We start from the raw sequence: 18,352 nt of genomic DNA, 5'->3' as shown, positions 1-18,352 counted from the left end.
AGTAATAATTAACTTAGCAACTTCAGAAGAACAACTAAAATGTTGGCATGAGAGACTCGGTCATCAAGATAAACATCATGTACAAGATGTGCTCTCTTGTTTTGAAACATCAGTTAAGTGCCCTGATACCACATCATTTTGTGATGGATGTGTTCTTGGCAAATCCCACTGTAAACCATTTAGCCATCGCAGGGATCATCCACAAACTGTCAGTGAGTTGATCAATCCAGATGTTAGTGGACCTATGTCTGTTGACTCTATAAATGATTTTCGTTACTATGTGATTTTCAAAGATGATTTTTCTCGTTTCATTCAGATATATTTCATGTGAAATAAATCTGAAGTGGCTAACAATTTGAAAAGATTTTTGAAGGAGTGTGATGCTATTGGTCATAAGGTAAAAGTATTTTGGTCTGATGGTGAAGGAGAGTTTAATTGTAACATGAGACTGTGGTACTGAGTTTTGTCTTATGTGTCCAGGCACTCCTGAGCAAAATGGTGTTGTTGAACAAGCAAATTGACATATAGTTGAATTAGCTCACCCAATGTTAATGTCTAGTAAGTTACCTAATCATTTTGGACTCGTGCATGTGACACAGCCATTATTCTACTCAATCATATAGGGAAGTCAAGTGTTGAAGGTAAAACACCTTTCAAATTGTGGACTGGCAAAGTGTTTAACGGTTTTAACTATCTACGAATTTATGCATCAAAACACTATGTTCATTTGCCAAAGAAATTTCGTTCAAAGTTTGATGAAAAGGGTATACCTGGTCATTTAATTGACTAAGTGAATGACAAAGATGGTTACAAGATGTGGACACTGTTAAAACATCGTGTGATTAAATCAAACATTGTTGATTTTCAACCAGAAAAGCTATGTATGACTGGAAATTTTATTGAATTGGAATCTACTGTTTATCAGATTGAAACTAGTGACCAAGAATATTTGAATAAGTTACCAAATTGACATCCAGTTCATAAAACATGTCTGCCAGTAAAACTTAGTGACTACAAATTAGGATACCTGGCTCACCACTCTCAAGACGCAAATGCGTTAGTTTGCCTGACAAAAGCAATCCATGAAGAGCTTGCACCAACAAACTTCAAGGAAGCTATGGATAGTAGTAATTCCAATGAATGGTTTAATGTGATGAAAGAAGAAATGAAGACATTTGAAGAAAATGATACCTGGGACTTGGTAGAAATGCCTAAAGAAAAATATGTTATCGATAATTGATGGGTGCTTCATATTAAATACAACCCTGGTGGATCGATTGATCGACACCATGCTCACTTGTTTGTGTGTGGTATGTTTTGTTGTGCCAGGCCTGATTATGATGAAATGTTTAGTCCAGTTGCTCATTATGATACTATTCATGTTGTAACAGTGATTGCAGGTGAAGAAAATTTGAAACTTGTTCAGTTTGACATTAGAACTCCATTTTTATATGGTGACTTGGGTACAGAAATATACATGGCTCAACCAGAAGGTTTCGATGATGGGCAGGTCGTGTTTGTTAACTCAAGAAATCATTGTATGGACTTAAGCAATCACCTCGTTGCTGAAATAATAAGTTTCATTCATTCAAGAGAAAAAATGGACTTATCACAGGAACAACTGAAAGTGTGGTGAATTCATTTATAGACATGTTAAAGTCTGAATTCAAAATAACAGTGGGATCCTTAGACTCATTTTTAGGTATGCAAATAGAGTAATGAGAGTTTATTTCACAGCAAGCATACACCATGAAAATTCTACATCGTTTTATCACAGCTGATTCAAAACCATTAAAAACTCCATGTGATAATGAACAATTAGACAGTGAATATAGCAATACTCTTGACAACAACTTTCCTTATTGTTCGGCTGTGGGATCATTAATATGCCTGGCATGCTCTACTCGTCTAGATCTCGCTTATGCTGTTTCAAAAGTTGCTCGATCTATAGCTAAACCCACTTCTTCTGATTGGAATGCTGTAAAATTTATTTTCAGATATCTATGTGGTACTTCATACATAGGTCTCTTCTATATTTCATCTGGTGGTAAACTTTGTGCCTAAGCTGGTGCTGATTTTGCTGGCAACACTCTAACAAGATGATCAACAAATGGTTTTGTTTCAATGATTGGTGATATGGTTGTATCATGGACATTTCAACTGCAGAAATCAGTTGCACTATCCACCACTGAAGTGGAGTTCATTGCTGAAAGTGAAGGAACCAAGGAGTTAGTATGGCTCAACAGACTGCAGTTGGAGATCAGTGGAAAAAGAAACACACCAATATTGTTCATTGACACTGCAAATGCCATTAAACTAGTGAAAAACACAGAGTTCTACAAATGTTCTAAGCACATTGAAGTATGGTATTATTTTGTGTGTGAACTCTATCAAAAGGGGGCTATCAATGTAGAATATATGCGTTCTGAAAATCAACTTGGTGACAAGTTTACAATGCCTTTAAAATCAAACAAATTTAAAGCAATGTATACCAAGATAGGACTTCATAACTAATGTGTTTTGACCTCTTGTTTTTTATTTAAAAGTTGTTCAGTGCACCACAGTTTGATTTGGGGGGAAGTGTTAAAGTAAATAAATCAGAACTGCGTTTCCTCTCCTCTCCTATGGTGATGCTTGGTTCTGTGTTGTGAATTTCTTTGCTCCCAAGATTTTCTTTCGGCTTCCATGTTTTTACTCTTTGAAGTTTTTGTTGTTGCTGTGAGTCATCTTTTAGATATTAATGGAAGAAGATCGCTATTCCTAAAAGTGTTGTGTTAGTGCTATAAAATTATATCCTAAGTTCAGCCACAACAAACAGTACTGATGCATTACAACAGCAGCTTGATATGGCAACCACCAACATTGTTACAGACATTGTACTTACAAAGCATGTTCTGGTATAAACTTTCATTCTGTCCAATTTGCTAAAACACTTGATATTCATTGTGAAAGCATATAGAATGTTCTGGAAGGACGTATATTATCATGATTGTCAGGGGATTGTTGTCATTAACAAAATTATGTACAGGTGCTGAGTTAGATGTTTAATCAAGAAATTGAAGTGTTAAATACCTGGCGGCAAATATTAAGAGGCTGTGGAAATGTTGGTGGGTTGACACAGAGAACATCATTATCTTGAGAAATGGCTTAAAAGTTATTACCAAGCAATGTATTTTCATTTGTTGGCTATTTTTATGTCCTACTCTGTAATTAATATCCTTTGTAATTACATTTCTAATTAACTCTCCAATTTTTTACATCACACAACTTTCCAATTTTCAGAATTTGAGGCCTTATTTGTAAATTTTACGTATTTAATCAGATAAAGCATAAGATTTGTACTGTCATTGAGCATTAGTAACCAAATCCAAACTGTAATTAATTACATAACTAAAATAATACAAGAGACATTATTGCAATTACAGTTCAGATTGATTTTTTATATTTAAAATTACAGATAATACTGAAAAATTTATGTAATACGATATTGTATTTTATACCTTATTCAGCTGTAACATCAGTAGCTTTACGTTTTGCTCATTTTAATTGTAACATCAAAATTGTACAAAATTAATAATGGGTTATTTTGAAATTTATTGTTAAAATTCTATATAAAGCAATGCAGCAAGGCTGCAAGTGAGTTGTTGAGTTGTTGTTTTGTTAGTTAGTGAGAGATTGTGAAGTATGTCAGTCAGTTTTTTTGTTAATGTGACGAGTATGCAGTTCAGTTGTCAATAAATTTTGTGAAGTAGGAAACTGTTATATTCCAATGAGCAGGACATTATACCACCTTGGACTATCCATCTTTCACAATATTGTCCATTAATATGTCTCCAAACCATGCGTGAGAAGTGAGGTGGTGCATCATCATGTTGAAACCATCTTTCCTGATGGAAATTCATTGGCACAGCTTCCAAGAATGGGTCCAATACATTGTGTAGGAAGATCAGGTACGCATGAACTGTTAGCTTGAGGGAAGGAGGTATGGTCCAATCACATAACCATCCAGAATATCCACCCACATGTTAATACCAAACTCGTGCTGAAATCCCTAAACATAAGTGGCCAGGGGTTTTTGTCTGCCCAGACATGGCTGTTTTGCAAATTCGGAACATGGTCTCTAGTGAACTTACATTCTTTTGTTAGCATAACTCAGTGTGGCAACAGGGGTGTGTCAATGCAGCAGGGTAGGAACCACATGCAGTAGTGAACACATTGTGGAAAATTGGACATTGTGGAAAATTGGCTGGACCCATAGCACATACCCTTTGTATGTGGTATGGATGTAATTGTTGCTCACACAGAACATCCCAGACAATACTGAGACCAACAACCATTGCACTTGCAATTGTTCGAGTTGTTCCCATGGGGCACCACAGCCCTGCCCCCTCACGGTGAATGTACTCATTTCATTTCACCACTGCGCAACATGGGGAAAAAGTTTATACAATGGCATGCTAGACTGTGGAAAATGGTCATGATACAGCCAACTAACAGCTCTTCCATTACCTCAAGCTTCACCACACACAAGGAGCATGACTGTATATTTCCAAAATGTGTATGGAACCATGTTTACATATTGGAGAAGCACAGGCATTGAATAGGTCTTACAGCAAATCAGACAATAAGTGACATCAGGTGGTCATCAGTTGTAGTATACATCATCTTGTCTACCCTACTGCACACCTGGACGAGCAACTCAGGGGCTTTTCTTTTTCTGTCAGCAGATGTGGACATGTTACACATCTGAACTGAAACTGTCGTAGAATGGAAATGGTATGTTTCTGGATGTAGGTTCCTATTCGAAATATTATGTACTCACACCCCTTATACATCCTATAAATTTGTAATGGATATTTCCGAATGCCCTGTACAGACAGCGGCAGTGAGTGGGAGTTGCTGAATAGGAAGCCTTTGCTACAAGCAAACATATTCATACTCCTTCAACACAGAACATTCTAAATCATTTTCCCCAGTCCCAGTAAGGGGAAGGCAGAATGAGGATTGTGACAGCTGGTTCTCACTTTTCTGTCAGGGTCTTTTAAAGAGAAACTTATTTGCCTTTTTTGTGCTCCTACAGAAGCACTTTTCCACTGATTATGTAATGCATGGAATGCTCATATGCTATTTCTGAAGGGCCTTGTCAAATCTTTGAACAGCAAATACAATGGATGTAATTGGTTAGGTGCTTACATGACAAGTACACACTAATGTGAAGGACAGTGTGTTTGAAAAGAAAACCGTAATTAGAGGAAATAAATGTACCTCAATAGACAATGTTGTAGAGAACCGATGGGTAATATAAAGTGGATGTAAACTTTGAAATAGCAGATATTGTTCTTTGTACATAGGTTTAATATTTACTGCATATTTAATGTGGCTATTCATGAGATGCAGGTTAACATGGATGTGATCTGTAAAACAGTTGAGCAAATTTAACTTGCAAAAAGAATCTTGATCTTAGTAGAGCTACAGTCACATCTTAAATCAAGATGATGAATATCTGATGACAGATACACTTGTCTCCTTCAGCTAATGGTAACTATGGCAACTCATTCTATTCCACATAAACACTCACACATATTTGTAACACATGACTGCCAATGTAAATTTTCTAGACTCACCAGTAAGAAACAAAGTAATCAACTCCACTGGCAAGTACTTGAGCCAAAGCAAAGAGTATGGCTATCAGAAATATAACAAAGTAGTTGGTTCCAGCCCTGAAATAGCCAGTGTATGGTGACTGTTTCACCTTTCCTTTGGTTGTAGCTTCTATCATGTCTGGTGCTTCTTCGTCCTCCTCTTCATCTACCAGGGATCCATGATATGAAGACAGACTCTTGAACAAATAATGAACTCTGTTACTTTATAGGAACATGATAGGTATCAGCAAGGCTAAAAAAATATTTAGTTTCTTCCCTTTCCTCTGTTTTAAGATGATAAGAAAAATAACATATCACAAGTAATTTCTTCTCTTACAGCATCAAGTATAAGACCAGCATACAGAGGAGACATTTTGTTTCTGTATAATTTAAAATAGGCATAACCTTTTTTAAGAGGCACCCTATCAAATTCATATTAGGCCACAACCGTCATGTGCAAAATATTCCTCTGGTCTTTGTGAAAGTATTTCTGAAGGCTATGTGTAGTTCTTATGGGGCTGGAAGAGTGACTGTGATATAAGGTGACAGGTAGTTTGCATGCTGTATGGGCACTGATAAGTATGAAAAAGTGTTTGTAGAAAGAATTAATTCCTAAAATAGAAACATGTTTCATTCACACCAATACTATACAAAAAGTATAATTGATGACTGTTGAAAAGAAAGGAGTAAGAGTATTGGGAAAATGTAAACATTATTACTTGCTTTCAAACATTTCCTGAATAAAATACAATAAAAGTACAGTGTGTTTAAAAAAGAACTCTCTAGGTTTAATGTGTCCTAGAATCTGTACAAAGATACATGCACTATTCTAGTTCATGGTGTTTGATTCGTTAACTCTCCATGTTTGGCTCCACTGCATTTGGCAGGTCTGCTTGACCTTGAGACAGCACCAGTGCCATTTTTGTTCCGCCCCCCCCCCCCCCCCCCTCTGTTCCCTCAGTTCAATCCAGGCATGCATGCAGTGCAGTGCAGATCAATTCAGCAACAATGTGTACTCCGCATCAGAAAGTGCAGTGTGTTATTTAGCTGGTGAAAACTGAGTCAGTTATGACAGTGCAACATAATTTTAGACATCAGTATGGTGGTGAACCACCTACAGAAAAAACTATCTGTCATTGGCTAAAGGTTTCCAGGAAATCGGTAGTGTTTTAAAAGCAAAATAGCCAGGTAGACCGAGAACTTCTGAAGACGTTGAACAGATCCATGTTTCATGTGTTTGGAGCCCAAAGGAGTCATTGGCCAGACGTAGTCTACAATTAGGAGTGCCTAAAGATACTGTGTATGATGTTCTGCATTAAATACTTAAAATTTGCATGCCTACAAGTTGCAACTGATACAAGAAATAAAACCTACTGATAAAATCGAAAGGTATGAGTTTGTTGTTGACTTTCTACACAGAATTGATGATGATGTCATTTTTTTTAAAAAGGATTCTCTCTTCTGATGAGGCTACATTTCTTGTCAGTGGAACAGTTAATCATAACTGCAGAATTGAGGAGGAGGGGGGGGGGGGTGGCAAAGCATCCACATGATGTTATTCAGCAACGTGACCCTCTGAAAGTTAATGTCTGTCTGGTGTGAGTTGATGGAAGATTGTGTGATTAGTCCTTTCATTTTTGTAGAAAAACCAATGAACAAGGATGTTTACTGTGACATGTCGACAGAGTACATCTTTCCCCAACTGGACAACATTGAGGCAGAAAAGGGGCTTGCATTTTTCAAACAAGAAGGCACAGTAACCATGTGCATAAAGCTCTTGACACTTGCTTTCCAGGAAGGTGGATAGGCAGGGCTGGTCCAATATCTTGGCCACAACAAAGCCCAGACTTAACCCTGCTGGACTTTTTATATTGGGGCCACATAAAAATGTTGTGTGCAGTGAAAAGATCAGAGACATCAATCATTTACAGGAAAGATTTACTGCAGTGGTGGAGAGAGTTGCACCTGAAATGTTTGTGAATACATGGCGAGAAATGGAAAATTGTCTCGACGTGTGCAGAGCAACAAATGGATCCCACATTGAAGTCTACTAACATCAAACAAAAATTGAAAGGATTCTCTTTCATGATATGTAATCATTGATGTAATTTTTCATTAATTTCCCCATTAAATTTATACTTAAAACTAGGGTGTTCTTTTTCAAACACTCTGTATATTTGGATATTCAGTGAGGTTATATATTTCATTTTAGTGTAAAATCTTTTCAACTGCCAGGCCTGTTCTCAGGTGATAGGAGGCATTGTATTCTGTGTACTCACTATCTAAAACTGATGTGTTTTGGGAAAATAAAACACATAATGTGACATTATGTCCAGCACTATGTATACTGAATACTTCTTTTGTTGCTTGTTGCTTGATTTGAGGTTGATTAACTGAGGCATTGTATAGAGGAAAGTTACATAAATTTTATATTAAGAAAAGTGTTAAAGCATTGATTAAAAATTCAGAAATCTCACTCACATACTGAACAAGGTTGATAAAGAACACAGTAGTATCAGGAATCCTGGGATTCCTAGAAATCTATCTCCAAGCAAGACATAAAAAGGTTGGCACAAGTGATGAATATTTTTGGTGGTACTGAATTTTGTATGTGTGTACCATGTGAGTAAAGTGCTTACTTTTGAGAACTAAACCAATTAATATCATAAGAAAAGAAGCAGTGAGTATGCTAGATATTTAGGGAGTTTAGGCTGAGTGTCTGAATGGCTGTATATATGAATAGTATCAGTCCAGAGGAAGCAGTGAAGCGGTGAAAAAAAAACCCTTTAAATGAAGAATCTAGGAATCTAATAAGGATTTTGAAGACAAGATAAGATTAGACTAATAACAGTGTGCACATAGACTTTGAGCAGTTATTCTTTCAGTGCTTCCATTTGCAGAGTATACCCATAAATAAACACAGAGATTTCAAATGATACTGAAACTGGATGCTATATTTATATATGAATGAAGAATGGTTTAGAGAGTTGACATATCACTGTTAATATTTGCTCATATAGACTTTGAAGTTGGTTGCAGTTGTGTTAGCAGCATGAAATTTATGTGAACATTAGACAGAAATACTATATGGGAAAACACACTATTTAGCATATATGTGAATTTCAATGTGAGGTCTCTCATAGAAGTGATTATACTAATGTTTTCAGATATTTTCCAACCATTCAAAACTCAAGAGTAAGGTTATGTAATCAGATATTCTAAGGGAAAGCATCATTCAACAATTGTATAGACCTACTGTCCTCCATTTACTAACATTAGATGCTGTCCAATCCTGTCCTCATAAAAACATACTTCAGAGTATATTCTGTGTGTATACATTCTTTTGAGCTCTTTATTTTCATTGTGATGTGATGACAAATTCTGTAGCATTGTAAGATCATACATAGATGAATAAATACAACAAAAAATTGTAGATTAATAGTGCCTGCCAGCCTGATAATAGGGTGCTATTACGTATTAAAAAACAGAGGGCAATGGGTTATGCACACATCTTAGGAATGGTTTCCTAAACTACATCAGTTTAAATAATTACTGGGATTCATCTGGGTTAAGAGTTTGTGTGTGTGTTAGTGTATCAGACTGAGCTGTTTTGACTGCAGACACTCTTCTATGAGTATTATGATACCAAGTTCCAAATAAAACTATTAATTTGAACCAATCTCTTCCACACCAAACAGTTTGAATAATCCAGCATGTGAAGACATAATTGTTAAAATGTCATTTACTTTATGCCTTTTATGTTAAAATATAGTGATTTCAGTAATATATATATATATATCATTCCACGTGGGAAAAATATATCTAAAAACAAAGATGATGTGACTTACCAAACGAAAGCGCTGGCAAGTCGATAGACACACAAACAAACACAAACATACACACAAAATTCAAGCTTTCGCAACAAATGGTTGCCTCATCAGGAAAGAGGGAAGGAGAGGGAAAGACGAAAGGATGTGGGTTTTAAGGGAGATGGTAAGGAGTCATTCCAATCCCGGGAGCGGAAAGACTTACCTTAGGGGGAAAAAAGGACGGGTATACACTCGCACACACACACACATATCCATCCACACATATACAGACACAAGCAGACATATTTAAAGACCTTACATGGTATTAGAAGGTGGAAAGTGTAACATGAGGCTGAAATGAAAATGAAAATAAAAATATATGGGGAGAGAAAAGGTGAACTGGAAAGTAACTGGAGATCTGGTGTGAAAAAGGCGAAAAGGTGTTAGTTACAGCTGGGCTATGTTGGACTTGAGTTGGTAGACAACGATGTGCACAAAGGTTAGGTGGTTGTGTTGCCGCCAAAACATGTTAAAGGACGGAGAAATTCGGGAAAATTTCGAAAAAACCGCGTGTAATGTATTAAAAGGAGTGGTTTTGTGGTGGCAGATTATGAAAATGAGGCTAACAATTGCCTGACGAAGAAATAATGACGGTAAAACCTGTGGGAAGCGGCTAAAAATTATTAGTGATGTGGGAAAAACGGAAATGGAAATAAAGCGAAAGTTATTAGAAATAGCCGAAATGGTTGTTTAAAAGGTGAAAGGAACTGTTTGTGAACTAGAAACGGTGGATTTTATAGTAGCGGTAGTGTTGAAAGCGGCAAAAAAAAAAAAAAAAAAAAAAATTTTTTTGGTTTTGGTTTGGAAGTGGGTTACGTATTATTGAGTATATATAGGCGGGATAAAATTGTATAGTAGATTACGGTAAAAAGGAGAAGGTGAATACAAAGTGAAACTACTGGCAAAAACACAGAGAAAATAAGACGACAGGAAAGATTTTGAAATGCAACAGTGACAATAACAAACGTAATTGTTGGGTTCAAATTATTGATATTAATATAATAGAGGGAAACATTCCACGTGGGAAAAATATATCTAAAAACAAAGATGATGTGACTTACCAAACGAAAGCGCTGGCAGGTCGATAGAAACACAAACATACACACAAAATTCAAGCTTTCGCAACAAATGGTTGCTTCATCAGGAAAGAGGGAAGGAGAGGGAAAGACGAAAGGATGTGGGTTTTAAGGGAGAGGGTAAGGAGTCATTCCAATCCCAGGAGCAGAAAGACTTACCTTAGGAGGAAAAAAGGACAGGTATACACTTGCACACACACACATATTCATCCGCACATACACAGACACAAGCAGACATTTGTAAAGGCAAAGAGTTTGGGCAGAGATGTCAGTCGAGGCGGAAGTAAAGAGGTAAAGATGTTGTTGAAAGACAGGTGAGGTATGAGTGGCGGCAACTTGAAATTAGCGGAGGTTGAGGCCTGGCGGATAACGAGAAGAGAGGATATACTGAAGGGAAAGTTCCCATCTCTGGAGTTCTGACAGGTTGGTGTTAGTGGGAAGTATCCAGATAACCCGGACGGTGAAACACTGTGCCAAGATGTGCTGGCCATGCACCAAGGCATGTTTAGCCACAGAGTGATCCTCATTACCAACAAACACTGTCTGCCTGTGTCCATTCATGCGAATGGACAGTTTGTTGCTGGTCATTCCCACATAGAAAGCTTCACAGTGTAGGCAGGTCAGTTGGTAAATCACGAGGGTGCTTTCACACATGGCTCTGCCTTTGATCGTGTACACCTTCCGGGTTACAGGACTGGAGTAGGTGGTGGTGGGAGGGTGAATGGGACAGGTTTACACCGGGGGCAGTTACAAGGGTAGGAGCCAGAGGGTAGGGAAGGTGGTTTGGGGATTTCATAGGGATGAACTAAGAGGTTACGAAGGTTAGGTGGACGGCGGAAAGACACTCTTGGTGGAGTGGGGAGGATTTCATGAAGGATGGATCTCATTTCAGGGCAGGATTTGAGGAAGTCGTATCCCTGCTGGAGAGCCACATTCAGAGTCTGATCCAGTCCCGGAAAGTATCCTGTCACAAGTGGGGCACTTTTGGGGTTCTTCTGTGAGAGGTTCTGGGTTTGAAGGGATGAGGAAGTGGCTCTCTCTGGTTATTTGCTTCTGTATCAGATCAGGAGGGTAGTTGCGGGATGCGAAAGCTGTTTTCAGGTTGTTGGTGTAATGGTTCAGGGATTCCGGACTGGAGCAGATTTGTTTGCCACGAAGACCTAGGCTGTAGGGAAGGGACCATTTCCACATCAAACCCCCCCGACCTGTCTTTCAACAAAATCTTTGCCTCTTTACTTCTGCCTCGACTGACATCTCTGCCCAAATTCTTTGCCTTTACAAATGTCTGCTTGTGTCTGTGTATGTGCGGATGGATATGTGTGTGTGTGTGTGTGTGTGTGTGTGTGTGTGTGTGCGAGTGCATACCTGTCCTTTTTTCCCCCTAAGGTAAGTCTTCCCGCTCCCGGGATTGGAATGACTCATTACCCTCTCCCTTAAAACCCACATCCTTTCGTCTTTCCCTCTCCTTCCCTCTTTCCTGATGAAGCAACCATTTGTTGCGAAAGCTTGAATTTTGTGTGTATGTTTGTGTTTGTTTGTGTGTCTATTGACCTGCCAGCGCTTTTGTTTGGTAAGTCTCATCATCTTTGTTTTTAGATATATCTTTCCCCTCGTGGAATGTTTCCCTCTATTTTTATATATATATGTAGTTATAATAGAGGGAAACATTCCACGTAGGAAAAATATATCTAAAAACAAAGATGATGTGACTTACCAAATGAAAGTGCTGGCAGGTCGACAGACACACAAACAAACACAAACATACACACAAAATTCAAGCTTTCGCAACAAACTGTTGCCTCATCAGGAAAGAGGGAAGGAGAGGGAAAGATGAAAGGATATGGGTTTTAAGGGAGAGGGTAAGGAGTCATTCCAATCCCGGGAGCGGAAAGACTTACCTTAGGGGGAATAAAGGACAGGTATACACTCGCGCACACACACACACACATATCCATCCACACATATACAGACACAAGCAGACATATATGTCTGACACACGCACATATCCATCCACACATACATATATATATATATATATATATATATATATATATATATATATATATATATATATATATATATATATATATATATATATATATATATAAAAACCTCATCACTGTACATGACTGACGTATTCAAAAAGTACTGTTAACTCTTTCAAAATAGACAAACATTTGGGTCCCTTTGTGTTACTCACATATGTTGATGTTCGGGATATTTGCCTGGAGAGCTTCGAAAGCTGCCTACCAACTGTTTGTGATGGTTTCTTCCCTTCAGACTGATCTTCATTATCTGCATTGTCTCTTGACAGACTCAGTATCATTGTATACTCTGGGTTGTGGACAATATCATTATATAATCCTTGAATTTGGATTTTGCCCTGTTGTAGGAAAAGTACAAAATTCTTTATTGTTTGATGATATTCATACAAAATCTTTTCATCTATGTGTCGTATGATCTATTCAGTAACAACTATGTATAAACATTGATCATCTGTAGTAGAAAGACAAAATTAACTGTCGCATCTAGACCAGGTGTGGTTTATAGTGAAAGGCTCTGAGGAAGAGCTGCCCCAAAATATATATTAAAATATAGTTCACAGTAATGTATTACAGAATTTAAATTATCAGTATGTATTTTGAATATTGAATAATGAGTCAAAATTTATGGACAATATTCATGATTTTTTCTTAAAAATGGATGACAATAAATGTAGACTTAAAGGGAAAAAAAGAAAACATTGGTGAACAATGCTGATTACTATTTAAAACTTTATATGTGATTTTATGATGCATTTAAAATACGGTCACTGATGGTTAAGTGAGTGATGCTATGGTGTAATGGTGATGTTAATGATGTATGGAAACAATCATGGTTATGACAGAGGTGGAATGATGAGTATGACTATGGGCTCCTGTGGTAACACAGACAGTGGTTAAAAGTCAGCAAGGGGGAGAGAAGAAAATGGGAGCATGGTGTTAGGTTGAGCATTGTGACTGAGGTTGGGTAGAGGGGTATATCTTGGGATGGATTTCATGATTTGTGGGTTGGAGTCATTTGAATTTCCAACAGAAGAGGCTAGATAAGGCATGATGGTACATAAGGTATAATATAGATGTAATAGAGAAGCAGAATACCAGCATTTGTGATTATTGGGTGGGATATTGGGTGTTACAGCTGGGTTTAGCAATACATGTATTGGATCTGAAGGAGTTTTAGGAAGAGAAGAAGATGAGGGACGCAGATGAGTTGATACGGGATGCAAGGTGGGGAAAGTAAGCAGATTCAGAAAGGAAGGTGGATGCTTGTCTTTCCAAGATTTCAGGTGCAAATTTTAGAGGAGACACAGATACAGGGAATGTTGGCATAGATGATGATGGGGCAGATGCAGCATTTATGGGTGAGAGTTACTGTAGAAAGATGCAGCCCCCAGATGTGGCCTGTTAATAATTTCAGTAGTTTTAGTCAGTTTTGAGTTTAGTGTTGGATGTTAAGGAGATGTGTATTCAATGTTAGTTTTCTGTTGAGGGTTAGTTCTACATACTTTACTGTATCAGTCAGAGGGATGGATCAGTTGTAAAGAGAGGGACAGAAATGTAGAGGATGTAATCAAATAGTGGTGCAACCAAAGATGGTGACAGCTTTTCTGTGGATTTACTTGAAGTTTTCACACATTACCTCACCTGACCAGAGATGATGGAAGTGGTGTTGGAGGGAGGCTTGGGAGAGTTGAAGAGTGTGGGAAATGGTTAGGTAGGTGTTGTTCTCAGCATAGTGCAGGAGTTAGGTGAGGAGATGTCATTTGGGAATATCTGCAGTGTCAGTGAAGGAGGTTTGAAAGGATAGAGCCTTGAGACAGTAGGGTGAAATACACAGGAGAAGGTGTGTTGGCAGAAGATAAAATGGGTAAGGTAAAGAAGTTAAATGTCAATGTAATAGTTGGACAAAAGCTGCAATAAGTGTTGGGAATGATTAAGTGGGTTGCAAGGTACTAATTGATTCATTGGGCAGGCTTGACTTCGAGAATTTCTCTGAAAGCTGATGTGAGGCTGAGACATTGATAGGATGAGGTATCTGAGTGTGGTTTATCAGCTCCTGGAAGAGGAGAAGTTTGGCCATTTTCCACTGCTCTGGGCAATAATCTGTGTAGAGGATGGTTTTGGAAATGGTGGCAAGGGCTTTATAATAGGCTCTGGGACATTACTTGAGGTGGTGATTGGTAATTGGATTATGACCAGGTGCAGTATTTCACTTTTTAGAAAGCGTCTGCATAATGTTTTCAGCTGTTGGTGTGTTCCGTTAGTGGAGTGCTGTGCTGTGTAAATACTGGAATTTTATGAATTATTATGCAATGTTGATTTGGACATGAATGCATGTCAAAAGGAACAGGCCCTGTGGCTGCTACAGCCATTATGAAATACATGAAATGTGTTCACAATCATGAATAAATTTCTCATATACTGGTATTTTGGTGTCAGAGGTGGGATAACTATGTTGGTATGTTCATATACATAGGAAATCACTGAATAATCAAAGTTGGGGTAATATGGGATGGTGACTGTGTCTTTCAGGTAGAATAAAAAATGGTTGTTGGCTTTGGTGAGGTTGTCAGGAAATGGTTTGTTGTTAACATAGGTTGGGACATATGGGAGTGGGGTTGTTTCTGGAGAGCCTATGGAACTTTTCCAATACTTTGTAGAATTTACAGGTATTTCTTCAGTGTAGTGCATGTCATGTGCCAATGCCGAAGTTGTTACTTTATAAGTAACTGACTGTGTTGCTGGAGCTGTCAATTGTGTGTGAGCATGACACAGTTATCAGTATGAAGGATTCTCTTTAGATAAATGGAATTCTTGGAGCAGGGCAAGAGCACATGGAGGGACAGTGAGACAGTTATAGTACATAGTTTTGAGTGGAATATGATTGGAAATTGCATCTGAGATAATGTGCTGTGGGAAATCAGATTCATCTGGGTGTTGTCAGGATTTTGAAGGTTGGAGTATGGCTTCTGAGTTGATTATGGATTTGTTCATATTCTGCATGGAATAATCTTGGATTTGTCATAGTGATTGGGAAGGAGTGGGGTGGGTTCAATCTGGTACACAGTTTGAGATCTTGAGAAGGACAGGTAAGTAATCACTGCTAGTTGGAGGAGTAACATCTTCAACTAGCAATCAGAATGCTCTGGCTCCTGGATACCAATCAGATAACAGCCTAAAATTTTGAAGAAAAGTCATCAGCAATGGTGGCTGAAGACTTCTGTCATAAGAAGTCACTGTCATTCTTCTAACAGCCCTGTCAAAGAGAGCAGAGGAGCAGGCAGAGGTTCAGGACACTCTCATGCCATGGGGGTGGGAAACTGCCCCTAAAAGAAAGAAGAACCAGCAATGATCAATGGCATGAGGGTGCAGAAGGCAATGGAAACTGCTGCAGTTAGAGATACACAATGCATATCCACAGGACCCGTGCCCTGTAATTGAAAGGTGTCATAATGATATTCTATGAAGTTTGAAATGGAAGAGGTGAGGAACTGGCAAAAGCAAAGCTGTAAGAATGGGTTGTTAGACATGCTTGGGCAGCTTTCCTGTGCAAGGGAAAGGTCCCAAATTTGATTTTCAATCTGGCACACAGTTTTAATCTGCCAGGAAGTTTCAACTACTCAATCATCCAAATTTTAAGGAAATGGTCATAGACCATTTTTCAGCACAGCACTAGAAACAAATGAATTGAGGTAAGCAAAATGTGCATTAATAGGCTATATGAAGAAATTCTTTTGTTTAACTACTTATTTAGCCTAGTACATGAATTGCTAGAAAATGGGTGGCTACATGTTTCGCCACTGATGTCACATTTTTCTGACCCTTTACTACAACAAGCCATACTGAAAAATGATGTGTTTTGGAGAGGTCTTTAATGTGGTGCATCACTGCACTGTATATTTTCATAATACACGAATACAAATGTGAAAAGTAACAAATAAGGTATACTAGCTTACCAAACACATAAACAAGGTGGTGGCTGCATAGTTTACTTCTGTCAGCCAACAACCTCACAAGACCCATGAAGTCATGGAAACATCACTGTTTTATCTCATGAATTCATGGACATTATGGGCTGAACACAAAAAAATTAAACACCTCAAGTTTACAATTGAAAACATAACAGACATTAAGCATGTAATGATGCTAACATACACTGCATTAAATATATCTCTAAAATGCGTGTTTTAGTATGATTTGTTGTGATAAAGTGTCAGAAATGTGATGTCAGGGGATAAATATGGCCCTTATTGGTATTAGCTTTTGGTGTTATTTAGTAGTTGATTATTATATGGAAACAAGGTAGTAAAGTTTGGCTAGCATGTGATATTCCCCCCCCCCCCCCCCCCCCCCCCCCTCCTTGATATCTCGTGGGCTGTGACAGACTAGTCTGCAGCATTGCCAAGGTCAAGGTTCAAGAACATTGTACAGTATTCTTCAGACATTTATGTGCCAACAATTATATTAGAAAGCTGCTACAAAGCAAAAATAGTGTAAATCTGAACAAAGCCAAAATTAGCATAAGGAGAACCACACATGAAGCTTTCAGTGAATTCAATAGTAAAATTCTGTCTTACAACTTGACAGAATATCCTAAGAAGTTTTGGTCTCTTGTTAAATGGTTCAAATGGCTCTGAGCACTATGGGACTTAACATCTGAGGTCATCAGTCCCCTAGAACTTAGAACTACTTAAACCTAACTAACCTAAGGACATCACAAACATCCATGCCCGAGGCAGGACTCGAACCCGCGACCGTAGCGGTTGCGCGGTTCCAGACTGAAGCGCCTAGAACTGCTCAGCCACACCGGCTGGCTGGTCTTTTGTTAAATTAGTAAACAGATTGTAGCCATCTTTCCAGCCACTCTGTGAGCATAATGACATTGAAATGGAGGAAGGTGCAGAAAAGGCCAAAATACTAGACTTCTTTCTCCAAAACTGTTTCACAGAGAGAGATTGCACTGTAGTTTCTCATTTAAATTGTTGTACAAATGACAAGAAGATATATTTCAAAATAAATGACCAGTGCACAGAAAATCAAATGAAATCACTAAACAGAGGGAAGACCACTGGACATGAAGGGATATTAGTTTGATTCTACATAGAGTACTAGTATGTGAAAGAACTTGCTTTTCTTCTAGAGGCAGTGTCTTTAGGTCTCTGGAGGAGCAAAGTGTTCATAACGATGAGGAAAAAACATAGATCATTACCATTTTCAAGAAGGGTCATCAAACAGATGCACAGAACTATAGGCCTATAGCTCTGACTTCAATCTGTTGTAGTATTTTGGAATGGTTTATGTTCACATGTTGTGACATTTCTGGAGACCAATAATCTCCTCTGTAGGGACTAACATGGGTTCCAAAAACAATTATAATGTGAAACCCAATTTTCTATGCATGTCCACAAGACCCAGAAAGCACTAGATACAGGTGCACAATCAGATGCTGTGTTCCTTGACATGTGGAAGGCATTTGACACAGTTCAACGGTGTCACCTAATGAACAAAGGACAAGCATGTGGCATATATGAACTATGTCACTGAAATGAAGACTTTCTAGGAAGCAAAACACAACATGTCATTCTCAGTAGTGGAAACTCTTCAGATGTAAATGTTACTTTGGGAATATCCAAAGGGAGTGTTTTGATGCTGTTGCACACAAAGAAGTTGCAATGCTGGAGGACTGTAGTGAAATGCAGGAAGACCTGCTGAGGACTGACCCT

At 38.2% G+C, this 18,352-nt stretch overlaps 1 protein-coding gene across 3 annotated transcripts in view; it reads right to left on the bottom strand.

Moving 5' to 3' along the window:
- The window catches only part of LOC126458000 (ATP-binding cassette sub-family C member 4-like), a 310,841-nt gene that overhangs the window by 95,323 nt on the left and 197,166 nt on the right, over positions 1-18,352 (bottom strand). For all 3 annotated transcript variants that reach the window (XM_050094772.1, XM_050094773.1, XM_050094774.1), the window contains 2 exons: positions 12,788-12,970; positions 5,625-5,839 (listed from right to left, as the gene is read on the bottom strand). In XM_050094772.1, the coding sequence (XP_049950729.1) occupies positions 5,625-5,839; positions 12,788-12,970 (398 nt within the window). The remainder of the gene's footprint in view (positions 1-5,624; positions 5,840-12,787; positions 12,971-18,352) is intronic.

This window comes from Schistocerca serialis, chromosome 2 (assembly GCF_023864345.2).
Source record: "Schistocerca serialis cubense isolate TAMUIC-IGC-003099 chromosome 2, iqSchSeri2.2, whole genome shotgun sequence".
NCBI classification, from domain to species: Eukaryota; Metazoa; Arthropoda; class Insecta; order Orthoptera; family Acrididae; genus Schistocerca; species Schistocerca serialis.
Note: the sequence above shows the minus strand (reverse complement) of the source record. Positions and strands in the feature narration are given on the sequence as shown.